Source organism: Lagenorhynchus albirostris, chromosome 6, assembly GCF_949774975.1.
Source record: "Lagenorhynchus albirostris chromosome 6, mLagAlb1.1, whole genome shotgun sequence".
Taxonomy (NCBI): domain Eukaryota; kingdom Metazoa; phylum Chordata; class Mammalia; order Artiodactyla; family Delphinidae; genus Lagenorhynchus; species Lagenorhynchus albirostris.
Genome location: NC_083100.1, coordinates 9,816,879 through 9,842,176, shown reverse-complemented (window position 1 = coordinate 9,842,176; position 25,298 = coordinate 9,816,879). Strand labels below are relative to the sequence as shown.

At 42.8% G+C, this 25,298-nt stretch overlaps 1 protein-coding gene across 1 annotated transcript in view; it reads right to left on the bottom strand.

Annotated features, from left to right (window-relative positions):
* DNER (delta/notch like EGF repeat containing) overlaps positions 1-25,298 on the bottom strand; it is a 322,779-nt gene that overhangs the window by 44,008 nt on the left and 253,473 nt on the right. The window contains exon 9 of the mRNA XM_060151911.1: positions 5,856-5,978. Within this exon, the coding sequence (XP_060007894.1) occupies positions 5,856-5,978 (123 nt within the window). The remainder of the gene's footprint in view (positions 1-5,855; positions 5,979-25,298) is intronic.

Here is a 25,298-nt window from a genome sequence, read left to right as displayed (position 1 = left end):
AGCCCTGGACTAGCTTTAAAGAAGTATCAGCACTTCAGTATGTCTGAAGGGAGATCACTAGGAGTCCCTCCATGTATTTTGCTCCTAACAATTTCATGATCCACAGTGGAAACTTACTGGGAAAATGTTCGAGTTGCCTTGCTTTATTTAATTAGTGTGTTAAGCAGTAGCTTCCATTCAAGTACAGATAGCTGTGGAGCATGTGCTTTGTGTAAGCCACCATATCAAGAGCTGATGAGCATTAACAAAACAAAAAAAAGAACCTGTGTAATCACTGCCATTCAGGAGATTCTAATTTAGTGTCAGGGAAAGGAAAGTCTGGAGCCAGAAAGTACTGACTACAAGGCTGACCATAACTGTCATAGAAAATATCAAGAAAATGCTTGGAGAGTTCAGGAAAGAGAAATCACACCTGTTTGGAGATCAACATTTCTGACAATGGATGCAGCCATAGGACTGGATAAGGGGAAAGAGGAGGAGAGAAAAAAGGGCCAAGAAGAAAAGCCTGGGAACCACTTGCATTCATGGTGTCCAGAGAGCAAGGATTCATTCCAAGAAGGCCAGGAGGGAAGAGTAGGGTTGGGGGGTGAGGGTGGGGGGAGGAACGGAGCTGTGGAAGCTAAAGCAGGGTGAGTTTCAAAAGGGACAGTGATCATGAAGCAAAAGGGCAAGAATGTGAAGTTGGAAGCTGGAGAGGCAGGCTTTGGGGTTTCAGTCTTCAATTAGGCCACTGCTAGATCCATTTATCGGAATGGTACTAATGATATCCAAATGAAAGAAGATTAAGAAAAGAAAATTTAAGGAAATAAGAGGCATCATCTACACCAACTCTAAGGAAATTTGGTTGTAAAAGAAAGAGGAAGAAAGGGGCAAGTAAGTATAGGAGGAGGCAAAGTCAAACAAGAGTCAGTTTTTTTCACTTCATATGGAATTTATTTAGAAGTGTGTGTAAGAACATTTCTTTTTTTCTGTTTAGCAACTCAGTTTTTCTAGCACCATTTATTAGAAAAGAATTCCCATCCCATTCATAGCAATTCCTTGTTAAGAGTCATATATTATTATAGACGATGGTTTCTGGGCCATTATTCAGTTTTGGTTAGCTGTCCATTCTTGCACCCATAACATGGGGATGTAATAATAATTGCAGCATTACAATGGGTTTCAACATCTGGCAGGAGTTCCCCCTCACTGCTTTCTGTTTTCAAAATGTTCTTAGCTGTCTTGCCTGACTTTCTATTGCATTCATTCTTTTTAGGAAGTTATATTCATTTGTTTAAGTTTTTTTAAAAACAGAAAAGAGTAAAAAATCACCACTTAAAAAAGCACATATGTAAGTAAGAAGTTAAAGTTCCAATCCTCCCCCCAACACACCACTTATCCAAGTTCTAACTCCAGAGGTAAGTACTAGTTAAGAATTGATGCCCACCCATCTGATAGTTTCCTAAGTTTATACAGACATCTTATATGTAAATATATGTTGGGATAAATGCTTTCAAAGAGGGAAAGAATGTCCATACCCTAAGGAGAGAAAGGCCCAGAATCTTTTGACCTCTCTCCTCCCCTCACTCACTCTTCCTCTGGATTGGAGGGCATGAATTACCCACTTCTGCTTCTCTTTAATACCTTCTACCCTACCCCTCAACACCTGCCCATCACTCTTACTTTAGAAGTTCTCTCATTTATTGCTACTTTGCTAGGGTTTACATTCCTGCTTAAACCCAAACTTAAATGTCTCTATAAATATATCAAAATGAAATATCACTTTACCTGCCCATTGAGATGAGATCTTTAACACACTTGCATGCCTTCCAATCCTTCCCGACACCCACCAACTCATGGACTTGGTTAAAATAATATGAAATTTTAGTTTGGTCGTTTAAATTTTCCTTAAGAACAGATGTAGTGACACACTCTAGGGTGACCACCCTTATATAACTCCCTCCTCTTGAGTGTGAGCTTCTAATCAATAGCATTTGGCAAAGGTTAAGAGATTCTGAAGATGCTGTTACAGTATCTAATCAGTTGACTTTGAGTTAACCTTAGGTGGGTCTGACCTAACTAGGTGAGACCTTTAAGAGGGTTCAGGCCTCTCCTGGCTTTCAAGAAGCAGAATGTCAAGAAGTCTACAGCTGCAAGGATATGAATTCTGCCAACCACTTGAGGGGACTTGGAAGCTGATCCTTCCCTATTTAAGCCTCAGATGAGAGCTCAGCTCAACCAACACCCTGATTCCAGCCTTGGATTCCAGACCTTGAACAGGGAATCCATTAATCCATGCCTGGACCTAGGAAACTGTTAGATAATAAAAGGGTGTTGTTTTAAGCAACTACCTTACAATAACTCACTATGCAGCAATAATAATTAATATAGTAGGCATGTCTATTTTTTCAAGAGACTTTTCTTTACCATTAAATTAGTATTTACAATCATATGAATGTCATCTATTTAGGTTTATCCCCGCATGTAAAGAAGTCTGCTCAACCCTTTTCCTCCTGTTCTCCATCGTCCCCTATCTGGTCATCTTTGCTCTGATTTAGTTCCAATTTGGTGAGAATACCTTGGAAAATAATTTTCTTAGAGAGGGTACATGGTGTTATGTTTTCTGTATCCTTAAATGTACAAAATGTCTTTCTTTACCCCTCAAATACAAATGAACCTTTACCAACCAGACATTTTCACTGAAAAATCTAAAACACTCTTCACTGTTGTTTAGCTTCATTTTAGAGAAGAGCAGTTCAATGCTGATTTGATTCTTTCTTTTGTGTGTAACTTGTACTCACTATGAAGAATCTTGTAAAAACTATTCTCAGTGTTCTTGGATTTGGAAATTCTACCAGGAAATTGCAAATTACGTATCATCTCCCTCATTAATCCTCTGGCATTTTGTAAGCCCATTCTATTTGAAAATTTCAATTTTCTTCATCTCATAGACTTCTCCCTAGTAGTCGGTTGATTCTGGTTTTATTTCCATGTGTTCTTTCTTCTTCCGCAACATCCACCATTCAGATGAAACATATCTCTTCATCTTTTCTCCACATTTCATGTCTTTTCACTCATGGTTTCCATTCCCTCATATTTTTACTTCTATCATGACATACTTCCTCTTTTTGCTTTTCCAGATCTAAATTCAATTTTGAGTGGTATACATTATTTTTTTTTACTTCCCTTCTTGAGTGTTTAGAGTTGTGGGGTTTGTTGCAATTTTGTTTTTACTTCCTAGATTTTTTTCCCCTTGTTGAGTTGCTGGTACAGGCTCCCTGGACTGGCCAGGCTTGAGGTTGGCAACCTAGGCAGAGAGAGATGATACTGGAGATTCTCCTCCAGTGCTGGACAGGCCAGTCAAATTAGCCCTGTCTACATGGCCTCCCAATTTGGGGTTCTCAAGGTTCTCCAGGTGCGAGCAGGAGCTCATTCACACACACACACAAAGGACCAGCTCAGCCCAACTGCAATCCTCTTCGAGGGCAGCCAGGATCCATGAGATCAGGAGAGCCCTTTGCCTCGTAGAGTCAAGTGCAGCACATTATAGCATGTTTTCCCTCTCTATAAGCTGAAGGGTCTTTTGGGCTCAGCTGGTCATTGAGTCCTCCGTTCTCTCCAGAACCCTATCCCCTAACCCTGTGGTACACAAAGGCTCCCAGCACCGCACCCTTTCCTTAAAAACCCACATCCTCAAATGTGTTTGAGATCCCCTCCAGGATCTTGAGTCATCTCGAGTCGACTCTACCTTCTTGAGTCATCCACAGCAGGGCGTCTGTAACTGATGGAGGAAGGTCACAGAAAGACAGAAGGGGTGGAACAAGGAGCATATATGGAAGGATTAACCTTGAACAGAATGGGGAGCATATGATCAGGTAATAAGGAAGACAATAAAATTTGAGTGGCTGTGATTGCAGATGAGTTTGTAGGACAGGGCTTCTCAAAGGGTGGCACAGGCTCAGCATATCAACATCATCTGAGAACTTACCAGAAATTCAAATTCTTGGGCCCTACCCTAGACAGGGGTGGGGCCCAGCAAACTATGTTGTAAGAAGCCCACCAGCAGATTCTAACACATGTTCAAGTTTGAGAACCATTGCTCATTGGAAAACTAGAGAAATTTGAAGATGTTTACAGATTATAACCTCTCTTTCTTCCATGAAGATGGACGTGAAATTTTTTCTGTCCTATGAGTGAGTGATTTAATATGAGGCTTGAGGAAAGCAGCAAAATTCGGGAATACTCCTTGAGAAAAATGGAAGAAGGAGGTGAACAAAGCTAGGATCACAGTCCATGAATTTGTGGAGTCGCTAGTGGGTCATCATATACAGTTTCGTTTTTATTTCTTGGTCATGACAGCATGAGCAATGCTTCAAAGCCAGGAACATCAGAGGCAAATTCAGAGTATACCCAATTAATAACTTTGTCATTCATAAAGATGAAATTTACTCCATAAAACTCTATCATAAACTAAAGAATTTTGGAATTTAAAATTTGGAAGCACATCCACCACTACTCATTCTGTCATTGAAGAATCTCCAAATCTCTCAGTAAGCATTACTGCCCTTTCTTTAAACAGACAAAATAAAGACAAGTCGGTTGAAAAGGTTGATCCAGGGTCATCAGTAATCCAATGGCACAATGAGGATGAGCCACCTAGGCCTCCTAATTCATTGCTCCTTTATTCTTTCCAGACCCTGAGCGGACTCCCTATTTCTCAATGCTCTGATCTACCTAGAACTGAAATCCATGTGGATGAAGCCAGCACATCTGTCCTCATGGGAATTGGTGGAGTTTGGCTCTGAGTGGGCAGTATAGTCCATGAGGAGCATCAGATGTGCCAAACATAAAGCCAAGACCAGACCCAGCTTCAGCCCCTCCATCCAGGGGCTAGGTCAAGTTCATCCACGTGACCTACAAACCCTCGAGGCTCACCAGAAAGACCTCTAAATAAAGGTGGGTCCATGCAAAGAGAAGCAAAGTCGGCTACAATGTGAGGTCACTGGCAGATGGATGGTATCAAGTAAGCGGTGGTGGGAGAAAGAGGTTAAGTGAAATGGCTATAAATAGAGCCTCAAAAGCATTACAAAAATCTACACCAGCCCGGGAGTCGTGACTTAGAGAAATGCATGCAAATTAGTTGATGACCCGGCGTCCTGCCACAGCGCCGGCTGAGGGTGTCAGGGCTCCAATAAAGCCACACCTGTGAGCCTGCTGGGGAGGAGATGGAAGGGCTTTCGGGACCATGCTGGCTGGGCTCCTGAGGGCTGACACTACCACCTCTCCGGTTACTGTCAGGCCTTTTTTATGAGTTCATGCACGTAAGGACTTAGAACAGGGTCTGAATGTGATAAACACTCGGTGAATGTCAGCTGTTTATCCAGAGTGACTCTGACACATGTCCACTCAAATGAACTAACATGTGCCTCCTTTTTAATGACTCATTTAATGAGAATGAACTTTTTTTCACCAACATGTGAGACTCCACTTGCCTCCTCCACCAAAAAGCACGGCATCCTCTCCTCGTCCAGCAAGCACTGCTTTCCTCCCCCCGGATTCCATGGCTGTGTCCTCTGACCTGTGTCTGAAAGTCCACTTAATATCATTTTTTATCGTCAGCTTTTTACACATTCAACAGAGAAGAGAGTGAGGATACAAGAAGAAGGAAAGGGCAGGAGACAGATTTTTCAGTTTATCAAGAGGAAACCAGAGACTTCCAAACTGTTCTTTTCGGCCCCATACATCATCCCACTGCCAGCATCTGATTCTTATTCTAAACAACTTCACACTCCAATTAGAGGTTTACGCATGTACGTGGAGAAATCCATGACGTCACTGAGAACCTTGCTGGCACTAGTCGGCCACGTGATGCTCACCTTTGTACTCTGCCAGGCACACGCACTCATAGCCGTTGACAAGGTCCCTGCAGGTGGCGGCGTTCAGGCACGGGGCAGAGAGGCACTCGTCGTATTCCTCCTCACAGTAGAGGCCATGGTAGCCTGAGGGACAGAGAGAAAGGTCTGCAGTCAAACAGGTACCATTGATACGCACACGGGACCAGCCTACAAGGAAGGCGGTGGGTGTTCATTGGAAAGTAAGGCACAAATAGATGCGACTGAAGGAACTGGGTCTCTTGGGGTATGCTGAAATGTGGATTTCCAGAAAGGTTATGAAGAATCTATTCTTATCACCCTTTGTCATGCCCAACTATAAAACAAGTGATCCCACTGACCCACCAGACGGTCCCATTATGACGTCACGTCCAGTGGTACCGGTGAACGGGAGATGTGGGTTACTAAGTGCATCAGCTGTGGTCACAGATGGTAGCAATAGGGACAGGACTCACAGCCAAACAGCTCCTTTCAAGGATGTGGAGCCCTTTTTCTTCCAATCAATTGGAAAAATATATCTAACTAGGGAGAATTTTATTCAAGAAGAAAAGGATCCACGGATTTCCTTTGTTTTTCAAGCCAGAAAAGAAACTCAGCTAAAAAGGCTTAACTGAACTTCCTGGCGAAATGTGGGCTGTTTTTCTTTTTGTTTGTTTGTTTATTTAAAATGACAATTATCTAAATTATAATATGGTAAGTTGTGCTTAAGTTTTTTAACTATTAAAAATAGAATAATGGCAATGAAGAAAAAGAAACCAACGATTTCTCAAGAAAGATGGCTTTTACTCTCCTTTTTGCAAAACAGGTGTTTATTCTAAAGGACAAGAAGACAACATTCTTTGAGATTCACTCATGAATGTTAGGTTGTTTTTAACTTTCAAAAACACGTGTTCCTGCCAATTTGCAGTGAATCTGGGCCATTTTTGTCTGGCCCTGTCCAAACAATGAGAAACATGTGAGCACTTTCAGAAATCACCCTGCCTATGTTGGTTCTGAATTCAGATAAGCAGAAAAAATAAACGCTTGCTCAAGTGGGCACTGGAACCGTGAGCTCCTATCCAGCAACTCAGAGCCAGCCCTCGAGCTCAGAAAGTCCTGTTAGCTCAGGCTAATGCGCAGAGCTGTTCTGTTTCTGGTTCCTATCACAAAAGTAGGTTAAGATCACATTTGCATTATTTCCGGAGCACTTTTCAAGTACGTTGCCATTTCAGTTGTTTTTGAACTGCTTTCCACATTTAGGCAGTGATAGTGGCCCCTCTGCGGGGAACTTGACCTTCCTGAGGCAAATACACTAGGGATTTCCATTCTTCTATCTTCCCCTACTTCTTGTAGTTTTACGGAAATATTTCCTATCACTCTTCATCAGATTATTTCAATCATCTAGATCAGAGTTTCTCAACCAACAGTAATTCTGTCCCCCAGAAGATACCTGGCAATGCTTGGAGACATTCTGGGTTGTCACAACCGGGCGGAGGGGAAGGGGTTGTTGCTGGCATCTGGTATAAGGATGCTGCAAACCACCCTTCAATGTGCAAAACAGCCCCCCAACAAAAACCTACCCAGCAAAAATGTTAACAGAGTTAGACGGAGAAACCCTGCTCTGTATCAGGGATCAGCAAACTGTGGTCCACAGGCCAAATCTGCCCCAGTCTGTTTTTATAAGTAAAGTTTTATTGGGACACAGCCACACCCATCCAAGTATGTATTATTTATGGCTGTTTTCATACAATGGTAGATTGAGTAGTTGCAACAGAGACCATATGGCTTGAAAAGTCAAAAATCTTGACTCTCTGACCCCTTATAGAATAAGTTTGCTGTCTTGATCTGGATTCACCCAGAAAATCTTTTTTCTTACAGGAGTTTTAGATATTAACCCCTTATCAAAGACATGGTTTGCAAATATTTTCTCCCATTCTGAAGGTAGCCTTTTACCCTGTTGATTGCTACCTTTGCTGCGCAGAAGCTTTTTAGTTTCATATAGTCCCACTTTATTTTTGCTTTTTTTGCCTGTGCTTTTGTTGTCATATCATTGCCAAGACCAATTTTATGAAGGTTTTCCCCTATATTTTCTTTCAGGAGTTTTACAGTTTCAGGTGTTAGGTTTAAGTCTTTAATGCACTTCGTGTTGTTTTTTGTCAATTGTGTAAGATAACATAAATGGCCAACAGGTATATAAAAAGGTGCTCAACATCACTAATCATCAGGGAAATGAAAAGCAAAACCGCAAGGAGATATCACCTCATAACTGTTAAGATGGCCATAATAAAACGAAACAAAACAAAACAGAAAATAACACGTGTTGTTGAGGATGTGGAAAAATGGGAACCTTCGTACACTGTTAGTGGGAATGTAAAAGGCTGCAGCTGCTACGTAAAACATAAAAAAAAGTATAGAGATTCCTCAAAAATTAAAAATAGAATTACCATATGATCTATAATCCCACTTCTGAGTATTTATCCAAAAGAATTGAAAATAAGATCTCACAGAGATATTTGCATTCCCATGTTCATTGTGGCATGATTGACAATAGCCAAGAGGTAGAAACAATCGAAATGTCCCTCAACAGATGAATGGATAGAGAAAATGTGATATGATATATACATACAATGGAATATCATTCAGTCTTTAAAAAGAAAGAAATCCTGTCATATGCTATAACATGGATGAACCTTGAGGTCAGGTACTAAGTGAAATAAGCCAGTCACAAAAGGACAAATGCTTCATGATTCCACTCATATGAGGGATCTCAACTAGTTAAACTCATAGGGGCGGAATGGAATGGTGGTATATATGTGAATATATACACTAATATGTGTAAAATGGATAACTAATAAGAACCTGCAGTATAAAAAACTAAAATTCAAAAATTAAATTAAAAAATAAATAAATAAAAGAAAAAAATAGAATGGTGGTTCCTGGGGTGGAGGAGAGGGGAAATGGGGAGTTGCTGTTGAATGGATATAGAGCTTCAGTTACGCAAAACGAAAACGTTCCACAAATCTGTGGTACGACAATGCGCATATAGTTAACAATACTGTACTGTACACTTAAACATTTGTTAACAGGATAGATTTCATGTTATTTGGGTTTTATCACTATTTTTATTTTTATTTTTTTATTCTTTTGGCCGTGCCGCATGGCTTGCGGGATCTTAGTTCTCTGAACAGGGATCAAACCCGTGCCGACAGCAGTGAAAGCATGGAGTCATAACCACTGGAGCGCCACGGAATTCCCCTTATCACAATTTTTAGAATATATACACACACACACACACACACACACACACAGAGTTAAGTCTCTTTTGCCTTCTTCTCAGTGTGGAACAAGGATCACCAGCAGCATCTTTTTGATCGTTTTGCCCTCCCAGCAGATCTTTCAAAAATCAACTTGGAAGGATAATATATAACCCTACAAGCATCTTCGACCTCTGAATTGTGGTGTTATTTATATAGACAAAAATCAAAAGCAAATTTCTTGAAATCTTCCACAATTGTTTTTATTTTTTGAAAACAGTATCATCATCCTTTTCCATTAGCAACATGAAAAGCAAGTGAGGAAGTTATTTTACAGAGATAATTAAGCTGACGAGGTTTTTCTTCCTTGGGGGAAAAAAATAAAGGTTTCATATTCTAAAAGTGTTTCTTTAGAGACGGTAACATTTAAATGTCTTTATGGAAATGTCAAGACACCCTTTACACTGCCAAAGAACCTAAATCGGACTGTTTGAAGAAAAAGGAATCTCTTCCCAAACAGAAGGCTTCTGTGAAAATGAGACTGCCACCCCCTGCTGGTAATTAATTCGGACAAACAAATTAGCCCAGGGCAGCCCAGGGTCTAGAAAAATTAAGCTAGTCCAAAGAATTATTTTAAAATAATCGAAGATCAGAAGGGTGGGGTCAGAGTAGCCCCTTCTGGGGCACTGATGTTTATCACCAGTGTTCCAATCTTTGTAGGACTTGATCCTGTATATTCAGCTCCAGTCACTTCCTTAGACTTGATAGAAAAAAAAAACCAACTGGATGTCGGGAGTGAGAAAGAGAGGTTAAGACGGCTGTCATGTCTAGAATGTGTGAGTAGATGATGCTGCCGTGAACACAACTACGACCAAAGGAATAACAGGTTTTAGAGGAAGTTGCCCAGTTGGATTTTGGACACGTTTAACTTGGGGCTCACGTAGCCAGGTCCACGTGGCAGTTGGGAAAATGAGCTTGAATAGCATAGAAAGAGCACTTTGGGAGCTAGATGCCTGGAAGTGATGTTGAAGTTTTCATCAAAGAAGAACATGGAGAGGAGAAAAAGAGACCAAGGTCGGATCTACGTGGATGGGCAGATGGACAGCAAGAAGCCCAATCGGGACTCGGAGCAGGGACGGAGGAAGGAGAGGGGGAAACCCCAAGGAGTGCGGTCATGGAAGCCAAGAGAGGACAGGAAGCCAGGGAGGGCCGGTTAACAGCGTCAAAGGCTCTAAGAGCAAGAATGACAACTGGATAGGAGATCCGGAGGTCACTGGAGACCCTCAAAACCCTGGCTCTCAATGGGGGCTGTACTGCCCTTTAGAGGCTGTTTTGGAAATTGGGGAGGAGGACGGATTGCTTATCATAACGACTGGAGGATTCTACTAGAATTTGGTGGGTGGGGGCCAGAGATAGTAAACACCTGGAAACATCTGGGATTCCCTTGCACAAGTGATGGCCTGGCACCCTCCACAACCTTGGACTGTTCCACTGACCATTCGTGTAGGCAAAACCCTGTTGACAACCTTCGAGGCCTAGAACCTAACTGCTTTACACGTACAACAGTTTTTAAGATATACTGAGTTTTCCTGGAACATATATACGTATATGTATTGATATACTGGGTAAACCAAGAGAAGATTGTACTAAGAGTTGTTCCCCAGTTTGGAATATCACTTCATAAGAGCAATAGCTCTTAAGTCACCAATAAAGCACACCTATATCAGCAAACAAAACAAAATAGAATAAAAATCGCCTCTTCGGGTAATTTTCTAAACACACTACCCAGAGTACCTTCCCCGAACAGTTACTCATTACAATACTCAACTGATTTCCATCACAACACTTATAAGGGTCTGAAATCATATTAACTTTGTTCTTTATCGTTATTATTTCTCTTCCTCCACTAGAATATAAGCTTGAAGGCAGAGGCTACGACTGCAGAGTTCTCAGCTGTACCTGCAGTATTTGGTACAGAAAGCATGCTTAAATGATAGCTCTTGAATGAGCACCCCAAATGCCACTGATTAAATCAACACACATTTAAGATATGCCTATGATGTGCCAGAAGCTTCCAGGTACTGTGATTACAAAACTAAACGGCAAGGTCTCCAACCACAAGGGGTTTATTGTCCGGTAGCACGTGAGTGGTGTCTGCTTCATAAGAGGCCCTTTACCTGTGTTAACTTGTTTAACCCTCGTGACAACCCAAAATGATAATCATGGCTAGTCCCAATTTAAAGAGGAGGAATTAAGAGTCAGAGAGGTACATACTGGTCAGAATGGCCATCACTAAAAAGTCTACAAATAACAAACACTGGAGAGGATGTGGAGAAAAGAGAACCCTCCTACACTGTTGGTGGGAATGTAAGTTGGTGCAGCCACTGTGGAGAACAGCATGGAGGTTCCTCAAAAAAACTGAAAATAGAGTTGCCATATGATCCAGCAATCCCACTCCTGTGCATATATCTGGACAAAACTGCAATTCAAAAAGGTACACCCACCCCTACGTGTGTAGCAGCACTATTCACAACAGCCAAGACATGGAAGCAACCTAAATGTCCATCAACAGATGAACGGATAAAGAAGATGTGAAACATACATACCATGTAATACTACTCAGCCATAAAAAAGAATGAGATAATGCCATTTGCAGCAGCATGGATGGACTTAGAGATTATCATACTAAGTGAAGTACGTCAGACAGAGAAAGACAAATATAATATGATATCACTTATATGTGGAATCTAAAATATGACACAGGGGCTTCCCTGGTGGTGCAGTGGTTAAGAATCCGCCTGCCAATGCAGGGGACACGGCTTCGATCCCTGGTCCGGGAAGATCCCACATGCCGTGGAGCAACTAAGCCCATGAGCCACAACTACTGAGTCTGCACTCTAGAGCCCGCGAGCCACAACTACTGAGCCTGCGTGCCACAACTACTGAAGCCCTCACACCTAGAGACCGTGCTCCACAACAAAAGAAGCCACCCAATGAGAAGCCTGTGCACTGCAACGAAGAGTAGCCCCTACTCGCTACAACTAGAGAAAGGCTGTGCGCAGCAATGAAGACTCAACGCAGCCAAAAATAAATTAAATAAATAAATTTAAAAATAAAATAAAATATGACACAAATGAACCTATCTATGAAACAGAAACAGACTCACATAGAGAGCAGACTTGTGGGTGCTAAGAGGGAGGGGGTGGGGGAGGGATGGATTAGGAGGTTGGGATTAGCAGATGCAAACTAGTATATATAGAATGGGTAGACAACAAGGTCCTACTGTACAGCACAGGGAACTCTACTCAATATCCTGTGATAAACCGTAATGGAAAAGAATACAGGGCTTCCCTGGTGGCGCAGTGGTTGAGAGTTCGCCTGCCGATGCAGGGGACACGGGTTCGTGCCCCGGTCCGGGAAGATCCCACATGCCGCGGAGCTGCTGGGCCCGTGAGCCATGGCCGCTGAGCCTGCGCGTCCGGAGCCTGTGCTCCGCAACGGGAGAGGCCACAGCAGTGAGAGGCCCACGTACCGCAAAAAAAAAAAAAAAAAAAAGACAACGTGGGTACTTTAATCCTGAAATAGGTGCCCTGCCTCGAGTATACAGCAAAGGCGCTGAGCAACGTCACCCCAAAGGGCACCATTATCCCGAGTCACTGCTTCACACGGGCAGCGAAGACCACTTCCGGGAAAAACTCAAGGAGCCCCAGCCCTGAACTTCCACGATTAATTAGCCCCGCTTTCACCAGTGAGAAGTTCAAATACCTGAATTTTCCTATGTATGAAACAAAAGTCTCTTTACACTGGGCTTTTAAAAAACCTACTCTTCTCCGTTTCCTCAGCCTCATCTCCTGAGACTTACCTCTGTGCTGGATCCGGTTTCCTGCTTGGCAGTCAAATTTTGACTCACTGCTCTGTCTTTGATCCCAAACTGTGTTTTTTCTTTAACAACTGTCTGTTCTCTTCTCATTTCCTTAGCACACAGGTGGGTGAATTTAGGAGATGCTCAGTCACAGTGGGTGAGGTGAATTTGCTAGGAAAAGTGGAATCATAGGGCAAAATAACCTTTGCATGCATAAATACGGAAAGTGGTTCTTTTCTTTACAAATGTCTGATTTGTACAAATACAAAAAAAAACGCCTGGAAAAATGTATTCCAAAATTGACAGTGGTTTTTGTTGGGCAATGAAACTGAGGCATTATTTTTTGTATTTTAAATATGCCAGTTCACTTTTTCTAATTTTCCACAATAGAAATATGTTATTTACTTGTGTAACACAAAGGGATAATATAGATACTTTATGGGTATTTTATGTGTAGTATCACAACTCCAAACCAGGTTGCTGATGACCAAGGGAAATGATACCTGTACTCTGTGTCTAACACTTGATGGGACAATAGGAGAACTGGTCAGATTAGGAAAAGTCTGACTTTATTAAGGGTTGTTTTTTTTTTTAAGTGGAGGGGAAGGAGATGAGGGCATTCCCATAGTGTATAGAGGGAAAAATCCAGTCTCCTTAGAAGAGGACATTTTTTGAGACACGAGGGCTAGCCATCATAACAATATATAAATGGTGACTATATAAATACACTAAATGTATGGTAGAAAAGCAAACAACCACTACTCTGAGTTAGCCCTTACAAATAGTTAGCATTCTCCTGAACAAATGAAAGGATGTATTGTAGATGACACAGCTGAATTGGGACTACGCTCATGAAATGGGCCTCAGAAGTCCAGAGAACCCAGCAGTGAACCCACTTAAACAGATGCTCTTGCATACCTAAAGGCGTTTTAACCTTAAAATTGCCCATCATCTTGGGAATGATTGTAACTGTGTAGACCTAAACATTTCTAGAAGTTTCCTCTTGGCTCTGCCTTTAGAACTAGGTCACAAACTAGTCACACGAAAAAATCAATCTCTTCATAATTTTTTAGCCTTGTCTTGTGAATGTCGTTTTTGGCCATTCAGGATGCTTTTGGCCACTAGAGGGTGGATTCTACCTATGATCTATATCAGCTAAAGGGAAAAAAATGTTACTCGGGAGCTTAACGAAAAGGGAAATGTGTTTTACAAAAGGGAAATATATGGCACGAGAGGATGCAAACACTTAAAGAAGAAATATTGTTTCCTTTAACAAGAAAGCTTAACATTCATCTATTTCTTTATAGTTTACAAATTCACCGATGCGCCCTATAAACATACAGCAGCTATGGTTAAAATTATCCGTGATAAAGTAGCCTATTTTTCTCACTGACTCGCTATAAAAATTATTTTTAAAAATGTAAATGCTTATAACACCATGGCGAAAGCACTAGGATTCAAGATTAAGTGTAACGACAAGATAGTATTTTCAACTTGATTTTAAAGATTATTGCGGTATGTGTGTTTAGTTATAAACAGTAAGTAACTTTTTTTTTTATTTTTATTTTTTTTGTGGTACGCGGGCCTCTCACTGTTGTGGCCTCTCCCGTTGCGGAGCACAGGCTCCGGACGCGCAGGCTCAGCGGCCATGGCTCACGGGCCCAGCCGCTCCGCGGCATGTGGGAACTTCCCGGACCGGGGCACGAACCCGTGTCCCCTGCATCGGCAGGCGGACTCTCAACCACTGCGCCACCAGAGAAGTCCTATAAACAGTAAGTAAATTATTTTAATGGCATAATGTTATAACCTCATTGATTATCTAGGATGTTTATAAACACATGTAAAAATGACTTGGCTTGTAGTTGAGATGAGGTAGAGGATGAGGAGATCTGGAAAAGAAAAAGTAGGCATAAAGCCCTCACATTCTAGGGCTTCCCTGGTGGCGTAGTGGTTGAGAGTCCACCTGCCGATGCAGGGGACGCGGGTTCGTGCCCCGGTCCGGGAAGATCCCACATGCCGCGGAGTGGCTGGGCCCGTGAGCCATGGCCGCTGAGCCTGCGCGTCCGGAGCCTGTGCTCCTCAACAGGAGAGGCCACAGCAGTGAGAGACCCGCGTACCGTAAAAGCCCTCACATTCTAGAGGTTTTTAGTATGAAACAAACACACCAAGATGGACACGGGGCCCAGCACAGGCAACGGATGGGTGACAGGGTAAAATCAAAGAGTAGGGTTCTAATAGGCACCTTGGAAAGAAAATAAAACCTAGATGACTAATTTCACACAAGTATGTATGTTAACAAAGAGGAATTTTAAAAGGTTAAAGTACAGGGAAGTTTTTAAAATGTTTTATTCCTTTTAATTTATTTCACAAACTGGTTAAATTTGATTTTAATTTGCCACTCACCCAGTGATCACAACATATTCTTTTGCGCTGTTTGCCCTCATGAGGGCGTGTGTCTGTGTTCATCACACTAGACGGGTGGTCCACACAGTGTGGTCCCCAGACCAGCAGCATCTGCTTCACCTGGGAACTTGTTAGAAATGCAAGTTCGCAGGCCACACCCAAGGCCTATTGAATCAGAAACTCTGCAGGTGGAGTCCAGAGCTCTGAGATTCAATCAGCCCTCTACCTGATTCTGATCAGCACACTCAAGTTTGAGAACACCTGAGTTATAGAATAGCAATGCACACAACATCTCCCACCCACTTCTGATCCTCAAAAATGCGAGGAAATGGTAGGAGTTACGTATGGCAAGGGCTAGACATGGCATATGGTAATGCTCGGTAACAGTCACGGCCTCCCCTCAGCATATCAGTAAACCAACCATAAAACACACAGTCAGAACGTGCACCAGTCACAGGCATAGAAATAAACCAAGAGTGAAACGTGCAGTCAAATACCTGCCAGCCACAGACACGGAGACTAAACAAAATTACACGCCTCTTGGGATTTGCTTCAGGGAAGAAAGCAATGCAGAGAAATCCCAAACCAACAGCAGATGGCAAATTTGAAAAGGAAGGCTAAAATGAGGGTCGGTAATAAGGGTATAGAGGTGGCAAGCATATATAATGTCTCGCTGTGTGACTGGGAGTCACATATACCTGTTCAGAGGAGGAGAGATAAGTCTAAATTCAGATTAGTGAGCACAATTTTTCCCCACATCCTCTTATGCAGCTTCCTTGACCCATGGGAACAACATTTTAGCTGAAAAGAATACTATCAGAAAATGGCAGACAGAACTCAAGAGAAACAGAGTAGAATGATGGTTGCCAGGGGCTGGGGGTGGGGAAAACGGGGAGATGTTGGTCAAAGGTACCAAACTTCCTGTTATGAGATGAATACATTCTGAGGACCTAATGTACAGCATGGCGATTATAGTTAATTATACACTGTACTATATACCTCAAAGTTGCTAAGCGTGTAGACCTTAAAATTTCTCACCACGAAAAAGAAACGGTAATTAGGAAGGTGTACTAACACTCTGGAGGTGATCAGTCTGCAATATACACATGTATCAAATCAACACTCTGTACATCTTAAACAAGTTATATGTCAATTAAATTTCAGTCAAGCTGAAAACAATTTTTAATTTAAAAATTTTAAGAAAATGGCAATCTACAAAGATTTTTATGAACCAAAAATTGGGAAACATGATCTGACAAAGTTGTACTGTTTCTAGTGATAACATGCAGTCTCATGGAGACACAGTTTGGTACCAAGGTGTTTGTGTGATGGAAAACAAAACTTGTGATTGGCATTCTTCCAGAAAATTCTGGTGCATGGACTCTGCAATGCAGACCGTAGATGTTTTTCCCCAGGTATGTTTACTCTCACCCTCATATCACTGGGGACATTCAAAGAGACAATGCAACAGTGCAATCTTCTAACTCTCTATTATTAGTCATTGCTATTCTCAAGTCAACATGCTGAATCTTAAAGATTGTTAAACAATATGGAAATGCGTCATAGTCATTCAAGAGGGGTGGGATAGGGAGGGTGGGAGGGAGGGAGACGCAAGAGGGAAGAGATATGGGAACATATGTATATGTATAACTGATTCACTTTGTTATAAAGCAGAAACTAACACACCATTGTAAAGCAATTATACCCCAATAAAGATGTTAAAAAAAAATAAAAAAATAAAATTAAATAAATAAATAAATAAATAAAGATTAAAAAAAAAAAAGAGTATTTTTAGAAGCACACACCTCCCACTTGGCCACCATCACCAAGGGCTGTAAACTCAAAAGGGCCCAAGCTGACTCTCTTAGAGTTAGGACTTTAACTAAAGAACTTCATGGAGAAAATTAACCACCAGAACTGTACCTCGAGGCAACCAGATTACAAAGAAAATTTCAAAATGTAAATAAGTTTTACATTTTTACATTTTTACATTTTACATTTACATTCATTTTACATTACATAAGTAGTCAGAACTCAATAATTTTAGTAAATCCTCAATTCTATTCCTATTGCCTCTACTGAATGAATATTAAGGATGCCTAATAGTAATAAGGCATTTATTCATTTAGGAGGTCATAAAGCAGTGGAAAGTCAAAGTTCTGGACATCAGAGCTATCTCAGGCAGAAAACTAAAAAACAAAAGTCAAATATGAAGAGGAAAGATTATTACACGTGCCTATTTGACGATTTTTTTTATAGCTAGCAAATTCAATTTTATTTTTTAAAACTCTTTATCTACCACCTGCATATCCTTTGGAACCCAGACTGTGTGTCCTGAACCCTGGCATGTTTCTAGACTACCTCCCCTTCAGAAATACATAAATATTTGAGACCATTACTATAAAAAGAATCAAGTCAAGAGGCCAAACAGTCCCAAGACAGTGTTACTTTTAAAAATTATTTGAGATTATCTGCACCTCTGTTCCTCTTTGAAGCAAACGTAAATTGTGTGATTTTTTTCCTATTGGGAAATTTGATATTTTCAAACATATAAAAGCTCTGTGGAAGAGCAGTTTCTTTATTAGATGCAACCAGCAGACATCAGCTCAAGTGAAATCATGAGTCTCAGTTACAGGCAGCCCTCAGCATCAACTGTGAAGCCGCTGAATCTGCAGTGAAACGAGACCAGAAGCGGCTCACCTACCTGCGAGCAGTTCGATTTCTTTGGAAGTCAAAGCCGTGCTGCCCTGGGCTGGGAAGTCAGAAACTATTGCTCAAAAGTCACTCGGACCACAATCAAGGCCACTCCTCAAGCATGGCTTTGAGGTGTCCTCTCGGAGCCCTGAAATTCGGTCCTACTCAATTCTAAGCCCAAAGCCCTTTCCCTCACACCTGGTATGAGAGGCAAGGCGTGTCTAATTTTAATTCTCAATTTCCAAATTCCCAGACATTCTCACCAAGCCAAAAAATGTTAGCAATCGGATCATAATAACTTCCAACCACAACGCAAGAGTCAGTGGCTCAGTGACAAAACAGTTTTAAACAAGTTCCCATCTGACTTCCATGGCCATGGGCTTGATAAGAATTTCCTGAAATTGTGTGCTGGCAGTGCTTCCAACAGAGCCATCCTCAGAAATGCACTGGTTAGTGACTTAAGCTGTTATCAGCTGCCACTTCTGACTTCCATTCCAGGTAAGAAGATGTAAAGTGATTTCCGCTGTCCTCGCTGACCCTGCCAGTTCCTACCGCCCGGGAGGTAAATCTCATACCTTTTCAACAAGACTTCAGCCAAGAATGCATTCTGAATGATTTGAATGTGAAGTGCTGCTGTGGGGGCAGAAATCCCTCCTAATTAAAGGCCAGTTCATTAACACTTTCATCCATATGGATTAGGCATTTACAGCGAGGTTAAATAGACTGTGGATCGATTTTTAATGTCAAGAATCTCATCAAAATTCCTTATGCAGCACCAGCAAGTGCCCTTCACTCATTACCACTGTCCTTCCCGCCCTCGTATTAATCCCTCAGGCCACTAGCCTAAATTAGAAGGCAAATATCACAAAGTCTCCCTGAACACGCCCCAAAATTAGAATCAAAACAAAATGGTGATGAAGAATGGCCACGGGGGTAATTGTGAACACCACGAGGACAGGTCCCTTAGTGTCTGGCCGTCCAGGCAAGCCTGACTCAGCTCCTCGCTCCTGGGCAATGTACCCCCCCACCCCCACCCCCACCCCGGCCAGTCCTGCCCTCCCAGGAACTTCCATGGCTCGGCCTTCCCCAGAGACCCTCCCAGTCCCGGCGGCCTCCTCTAACCTCTTCTGCTGCTGCCTCTAGCCCCCGCCTCAGTGCAAGAATTCCCTAACACTCTCACCAATCCTTCCCCTTTCGGTTTATACTCTCGCCCCATCTATCTTAATAGTTGACTTTCTCTAGCACCCACACACCAGGAACTCCATCCTTACCTCCCTGGTGTCATGCTCAGGACCCAATGCCGGTCGCAAATAACAACTATTTACTGGCAATCCACTTGGTTGGCCTGCCATTCCCAAAGGCCTTCTGCACATTTCTCTGTTTCTCTGAGTTACCCAAGTTAAAGCCTCAGCAATACCTTTGACTCTACGCTCATCTCTGGTCCCTAAAGTCACATGACAACCAAACTCAGATGATTCCACTCCTCAGACAGATTTCAGGTCCGTCCTTCCAATTCCCACCGCCGTTAAGTTCAAGACCTCACTTCCACCTGCCTGAGCTTTCTGACTGATCTCCTGTCTCATCATCTTTTCTTGACTGTAATATCTAATTCTATCAAAATAATCTTTCTGAAAGTCACCCAATCTTTCTTGAAATCACCCAATTCCGTCAAAATAATCTTTCAAAAACACAGATCCGTTCACATACACTGCTGATGCAAAATGTTTCCAAGTCTTCATTTTCTGACTCCTTAGCACCTAGATTCACCCCAATCTGCCCCAATCAGCATTTTCAGCCTTACTGCCCATCACTGCATCCAGTGGATCTTATCCTGCAGCCAACTGGATCTCTGAACTTCCCCCCACCCCACCTAGGACTTTTGTTCCATAGCAACCTTCCCCCATGTATAAATCCAAACAACATTTCAGTTTCCAATTCACTGGAAATTCTGACTGAACTATTGTTAATATGAAAATTCAATCAGTATTTTGAACACTCAGTATTTTTGAGCATTTTAATCAGTTAAGTCCTGCCAATGCTCTCAAACCAAAGGCCACCAGGGACAAAACTGTAGTTGATGCAGTTGGGTTTCTTACTCATTGCAGCAAGGGGAATCTCGGGGTGTCTCAGTCAGAGGGTGTTAGACGGGGCTTATTATAGGATTTGAACTCTGGTTGGGTGATTTGGGAAGGAGTCACTCTGCATGCTGTCAGGAAGCAGGAGCAATTCTACGCTTGAGTATTGCAATGAGTCTTGTCTATGGGTGGGAGTAGGCTAGAGCAAGGCTAAAGCTATAACTGGCGAACAAGCAGCTGGCCCTCATTTGATTTGCAATCAAAGGGGATGTTTGGTATTTTGTGGGTTGCATGGTGACCTTGTTTTTATCTGTACTTAGACAAAATTATGACACGATCTTGTTTGTCTCATTTTATCATGGCCTATGAGTGACCGTGTCTGAGGTCGGTGTTCAGTGTGGGTGTTTACGTCTCTATGTGCAACAGGAAACACCACGGCCCAGCTGTGGTCACCAGCTCTTAACAACTCCAAGGCCTGCTTGTAAGTGTCCAACAAGCCCCCAGATGTCAGGGGCTGCTCTTCTCTTTCTCAGTTCTTAGTGTCATCATGACGTCAAGAGATTTAAACGTTTTCTTAGGTGAAGTACAGATTATGAAGAGCTGCTACTGCCGCAGCGAGGTAGACCGGATTCTATCTGGGTTCCCAATGGGGAGGGCAGTTATCGTATTTCAAAATATAACAGAGGAAGGGCATGATAATAGGGTTAGGATGTGGAGAAAGGAGGCAGTATATTCTATAAAAGCAATGATACTCAAGAATAACATGATGTACAGATCGGGACCCTCCTAGAGCATGTTCGACAAAAGAACTTCATCTTAGCAAACCTGGTAAGGTTTCCTAGTTAATAAAACACGAAAATTATCCACTGTACTTATCCAGGAAGCTAAATGCAATTAGGTTTTCACTATCAAGCTAAATGTTTTCATACCATCGTAGGTGTACCTTTTCCTTTACTGCTGTTAACTTGCTATTTAAATCCTGACCATTAAGTCTTATCTTAGATTCTGTTTCCGGCAGACACTATCAGAGTGCTGATGTTGCTAAGTCTGAGTCTAACAGAAGGAAGCAATGCCAACTGTGTCTTTTAGGTCATCCCGACCAGAAATGCAGCCATAGGGAAGGATGTCAAAAATAGAAAAAACAGTACCTGAGATTCTTATAGATAGAATGTCCTTTACAAAAATTCATTTGGAAAAAGTCTAAACATCCTTTCTTTTAATCCTCTAATGCCTTATATCATAAACTCCTTAAATAGTAACTTAAGGCACACTCTGTAATGGCAAGGTTCATTCAATTCAACAAACAAGGTTGGAGTAATAACTCAAGTGTATCAGGCAGGGGCCAAGACCAGTGAACTCAGGCAAACCACTTCCCTTCTTACCAGAGATTCCTTCCAGGACTGGTCAGCACCCAAATGGCATCTCCAGATGCCACCACTTCTTTGAGAACACATGAGACATCATCTTCTACTTTCAGGGGCAACAGCAGGTCCCAGGCGACTCCAGGCCCTGTGGCCCTGCTTCTCACAGTGTTTGTTGGACTCCAAGTTCTCTCTTTCTCCAGTCCTTAGGAGATTTTAATTTGTAATTTTTTTAGAGTACATGTGGCCTAACACTTAACACTGTCACTGAAAGACAACATTTCAGTGCTTACTCACTGCTGACATTTTATTATCTAATACTAAAATCCCATCAGAACTCCCTAGCGTGATAAGCTAAAAATGAGGTTTGAAAATAAAGCACCTGGCAAATCTGATTTGCTGTCATCAAATGGCATTTTGTCAGATGGGAGCTAATTACCAACCTGACATGATTTCAGTCTGCTGCCACTTTATGCAATGGGGCCTGCTTGCTCTCGACAAAGAGGATCAGGCCTGCCACTCTGGAGCAAGACACCCAATGTCACCTACACTCATGAGATTCTTCTATTATGCAAACTAGTGGTAAAGCAATTACAAGCTCTGAAAGATTAAGACTAGAAATTTCGCATTCAGAGAATTGTCATTTTCACCTCTTAGAATGTAAATTCTTGCCAGATGTTAGGATGCCTTTTTTGTTTCACACAATGTCACCTAATGATCTGAGGAAGCAACCCCTCTAAAGGCAATTTTATCTCCCAAGTTCGAAGAGAGAGCTTTGACAGAGCTTCGGGGCTCTACCCCGGGGGACTGCCTACTAAATGCAGGCATCCAGGAATGGAACACACATTTCTTCAGGCTTTTCAAGGCCTCTTAGAGGCTGGGCATTGGCTTTACCAAGCTAAATGCTCCACATGGACACGAATGAAGGTTGAGCAGAGAACAACAGAGCGGAAGGAGGAACTTCAACCGGAGACACGTCACCCTTTTGGCTTAAGGAAAAGTGTTGGAATCTCCATGGATAGAAAGAAACAGTCACGCTTACTACTCCATGAGAGGAAATGTACTGCGTGTCTCTCATCTAACGCTCTTACACATGACAGAAGATCATGGTCAGCAAGAGGACGTGGTCAGTACCTTGTCCCAGGTCTAGTCTGTGACCTCAACTGCAGCTGAACTCACGAGCTTCTAAGACATTATTAGTGAAAGTAAACACCGAGGCCCAGAAATGCCCTGTAAATTCCTACAGTGACAGTCAACGAGTGGGGATCTCATGGGTCCTTTCTCCCACCCTCAGCTACTGCTCCCTGGGTGGACAGAGAGACACTAGGCAGCATATTTTCCACTTAGGACCATGTAAGCATCTGCGCACATGTTGACAGACTCTACTTGGTATTACTAAAAAGCCACGTGTATCTTTAAATAACCACGACCCATTTCAAGTTCTCAAAATACACCAACTAAATATAAGGGCAAGTTTAATATGTTTAAGAGCGGAAGTCAGAGAAGAAGGGGAAGAGGAACAAAGCCGCCTCCCGGTCCTGTGACATGTCATTCTTCCCTTTGGGCTCCCTGAGGGAACCAGGACTCCCAGGAGACATGTGTGGAGGATGCTCTGAGGTTCTGCTCCAGATGGCGGCCAAGGGCATTATTATTACCCTCTGTGTTATGACATCCAGAGCAGGGCGTTGGGAGTGGCGTGCTCATGAGTCATGACGTGAGGAAGACCGTTCTCCCGGGACAAGGGCAGCTTATTTCACCTGCAAACACAAAGTGGTCTTGGGGCCCCACTTTCCCAACAGGCAAGGGCACCACACTGCCCGGGCTCCCCCTCAGCTCCCTGAGGCCACGGCACGTGCCTGCAAGGCACATGGAAGAACACTGGCCCCCAAGGGGGCAGCGGCTCCCATCTTCACACTGACAGGGGAGGACGCGTGTCCATGCAGAAAAGTGTCCTCGTGTCACGTGTAGGGTTGAAGAAACTCCTTCCCCACGAGGTTTATGCAAACCCCCCAAATGTTACTGGGATAGTTAATTGCACGCGTCAACTTGGCTAAGCCACAGGACCTGCACGTTTGGTCAAACGCCAGTCTAGATGTTGCAGTGAAGGTCGTTTTCAGGTGAGATTAGCAGTTGCATCAGTAGGCTTTGATTAAATCCACTACCCTCCGGAATGTGGGTGGGCCTCATCCAATCGGTTGAAGGTCTTAAGACCAAAGACTGAGGTTTCCCGAGGAAGGAGGAATTCGGGCTCAAAACTCTAATGTAGACTCCTTGCCTGAGTTGCCAGCCTGCCAACTTGCACTACATTTTGAACTTGCCAGTCCTCACAACTGCCTGAGTCAATTCCTTAAAATCGAGCAAGTTCTCTCCCTCCCTCTCCGTCTCTCTCTCCCTCTCTCTTTCTCGAGAATCCTGCTAATGCAATTACCAGGCAGATTCAACAGCCCCATCCCCTCTGTATTTTAGAACAGAAAGGAAAGGGGCACTTGGAAAAATATCAATCCCATGATCGTTTACAAAACCAGAGGATTGAAACGTCTACATGAAAGAGGTTTTTCAATACCCTTCAAATGCTTGGTTGCTTTTCCCACTCACCCCTTTAGGTGCCTCATGAGTATGAGATGTGCCCCTTGAGAGTTCCAGACCAGGCACAGGACAGTGGAACCAGGGCACCTGGGTTGGAATCTGGACTCAGCCTGAGTGGGTGTGTGACCGCCAACACGTGGCTGAAGCAGCAATGAGGCATTTCATACCTCGGGGAGATGCGGCTCAACAATATCCACCTGGCAGAAGGGCACTAAAAGGACCAGAGATGTGACGCACTCAGCTCAGAACCTAGAAAGATGAAGCTCCCTACATAGTAGCTTATTGTTATACAGAAGTTACTAACAGAACACACTTCCTCCTACCCCTCAACAGGGAGAGAGACACACACAAGGATAATTAATATAATGTTTTAAAGACCAGGAAAGGGATATTGTTATTGATGGTGGGAACTCGGAGGAAGGAAAGCTGATTCAGCCCCAGAAGGGGAAGTTTGCAGGTGAGATGGGGTGACAGGGCAGCTGGCATCCCGGGTGGAGGGCACTGCCTGGGCAGAACCAGGAGTTAAGCAAACCAGGGGACTGGCCAGCCATACTGATGCGCCAGAGACGGGGGCGGGGGGATCATTGTGCTGAGAAACGTTCTAAAGAGCCAGCTCCTGCAAGGATGCAGACGCGGGCAGGATAGAAACCAGAGGAAAGGAGGAGCTGCCCCGTGTGCGTTTTCTCAGACCACACCAGGAGGCTGTGAGGACACAAACTTTAACCAGGAACCACTCTGACTTCTGAGCGTCAAAACTTTCACAATAAACAATCAGCGATACCAATACAGAAGAACATTTGGAAAGTAAATGATGGAACTTTTGAACATTTACACAGGAAGTCACAGGTCCTCTAACATGGACTGTGCCCCGAGTAAGAATTTTAAAAGGTGATAAAATTCTGAATTTACTGCATTCTGCTTTGCATGCCCATTAAAATGAAAAACGTTCCGTTAACCTCAGAACCCAGTAATAAAAGATACGTAATGCAGTAAAACTCTGGAGTGACCTGTAGTCAATTGTCCAAAATAATTAAGCTGTTATAAGATTAAGCCTGTTTTAAATTTTCTTCGTTTTGCTTACTTGTATTTTCTTCTTTTTCTACAATGACTGTGAAATGCTCATGAAAAGGGGAAAGGGTGCTTTTCAAAGCCTGCCTAGGGGAAGTCTAAAAAGAAAGGGTGTCATACATGAGTGGGGTTCACTTAGACAGACA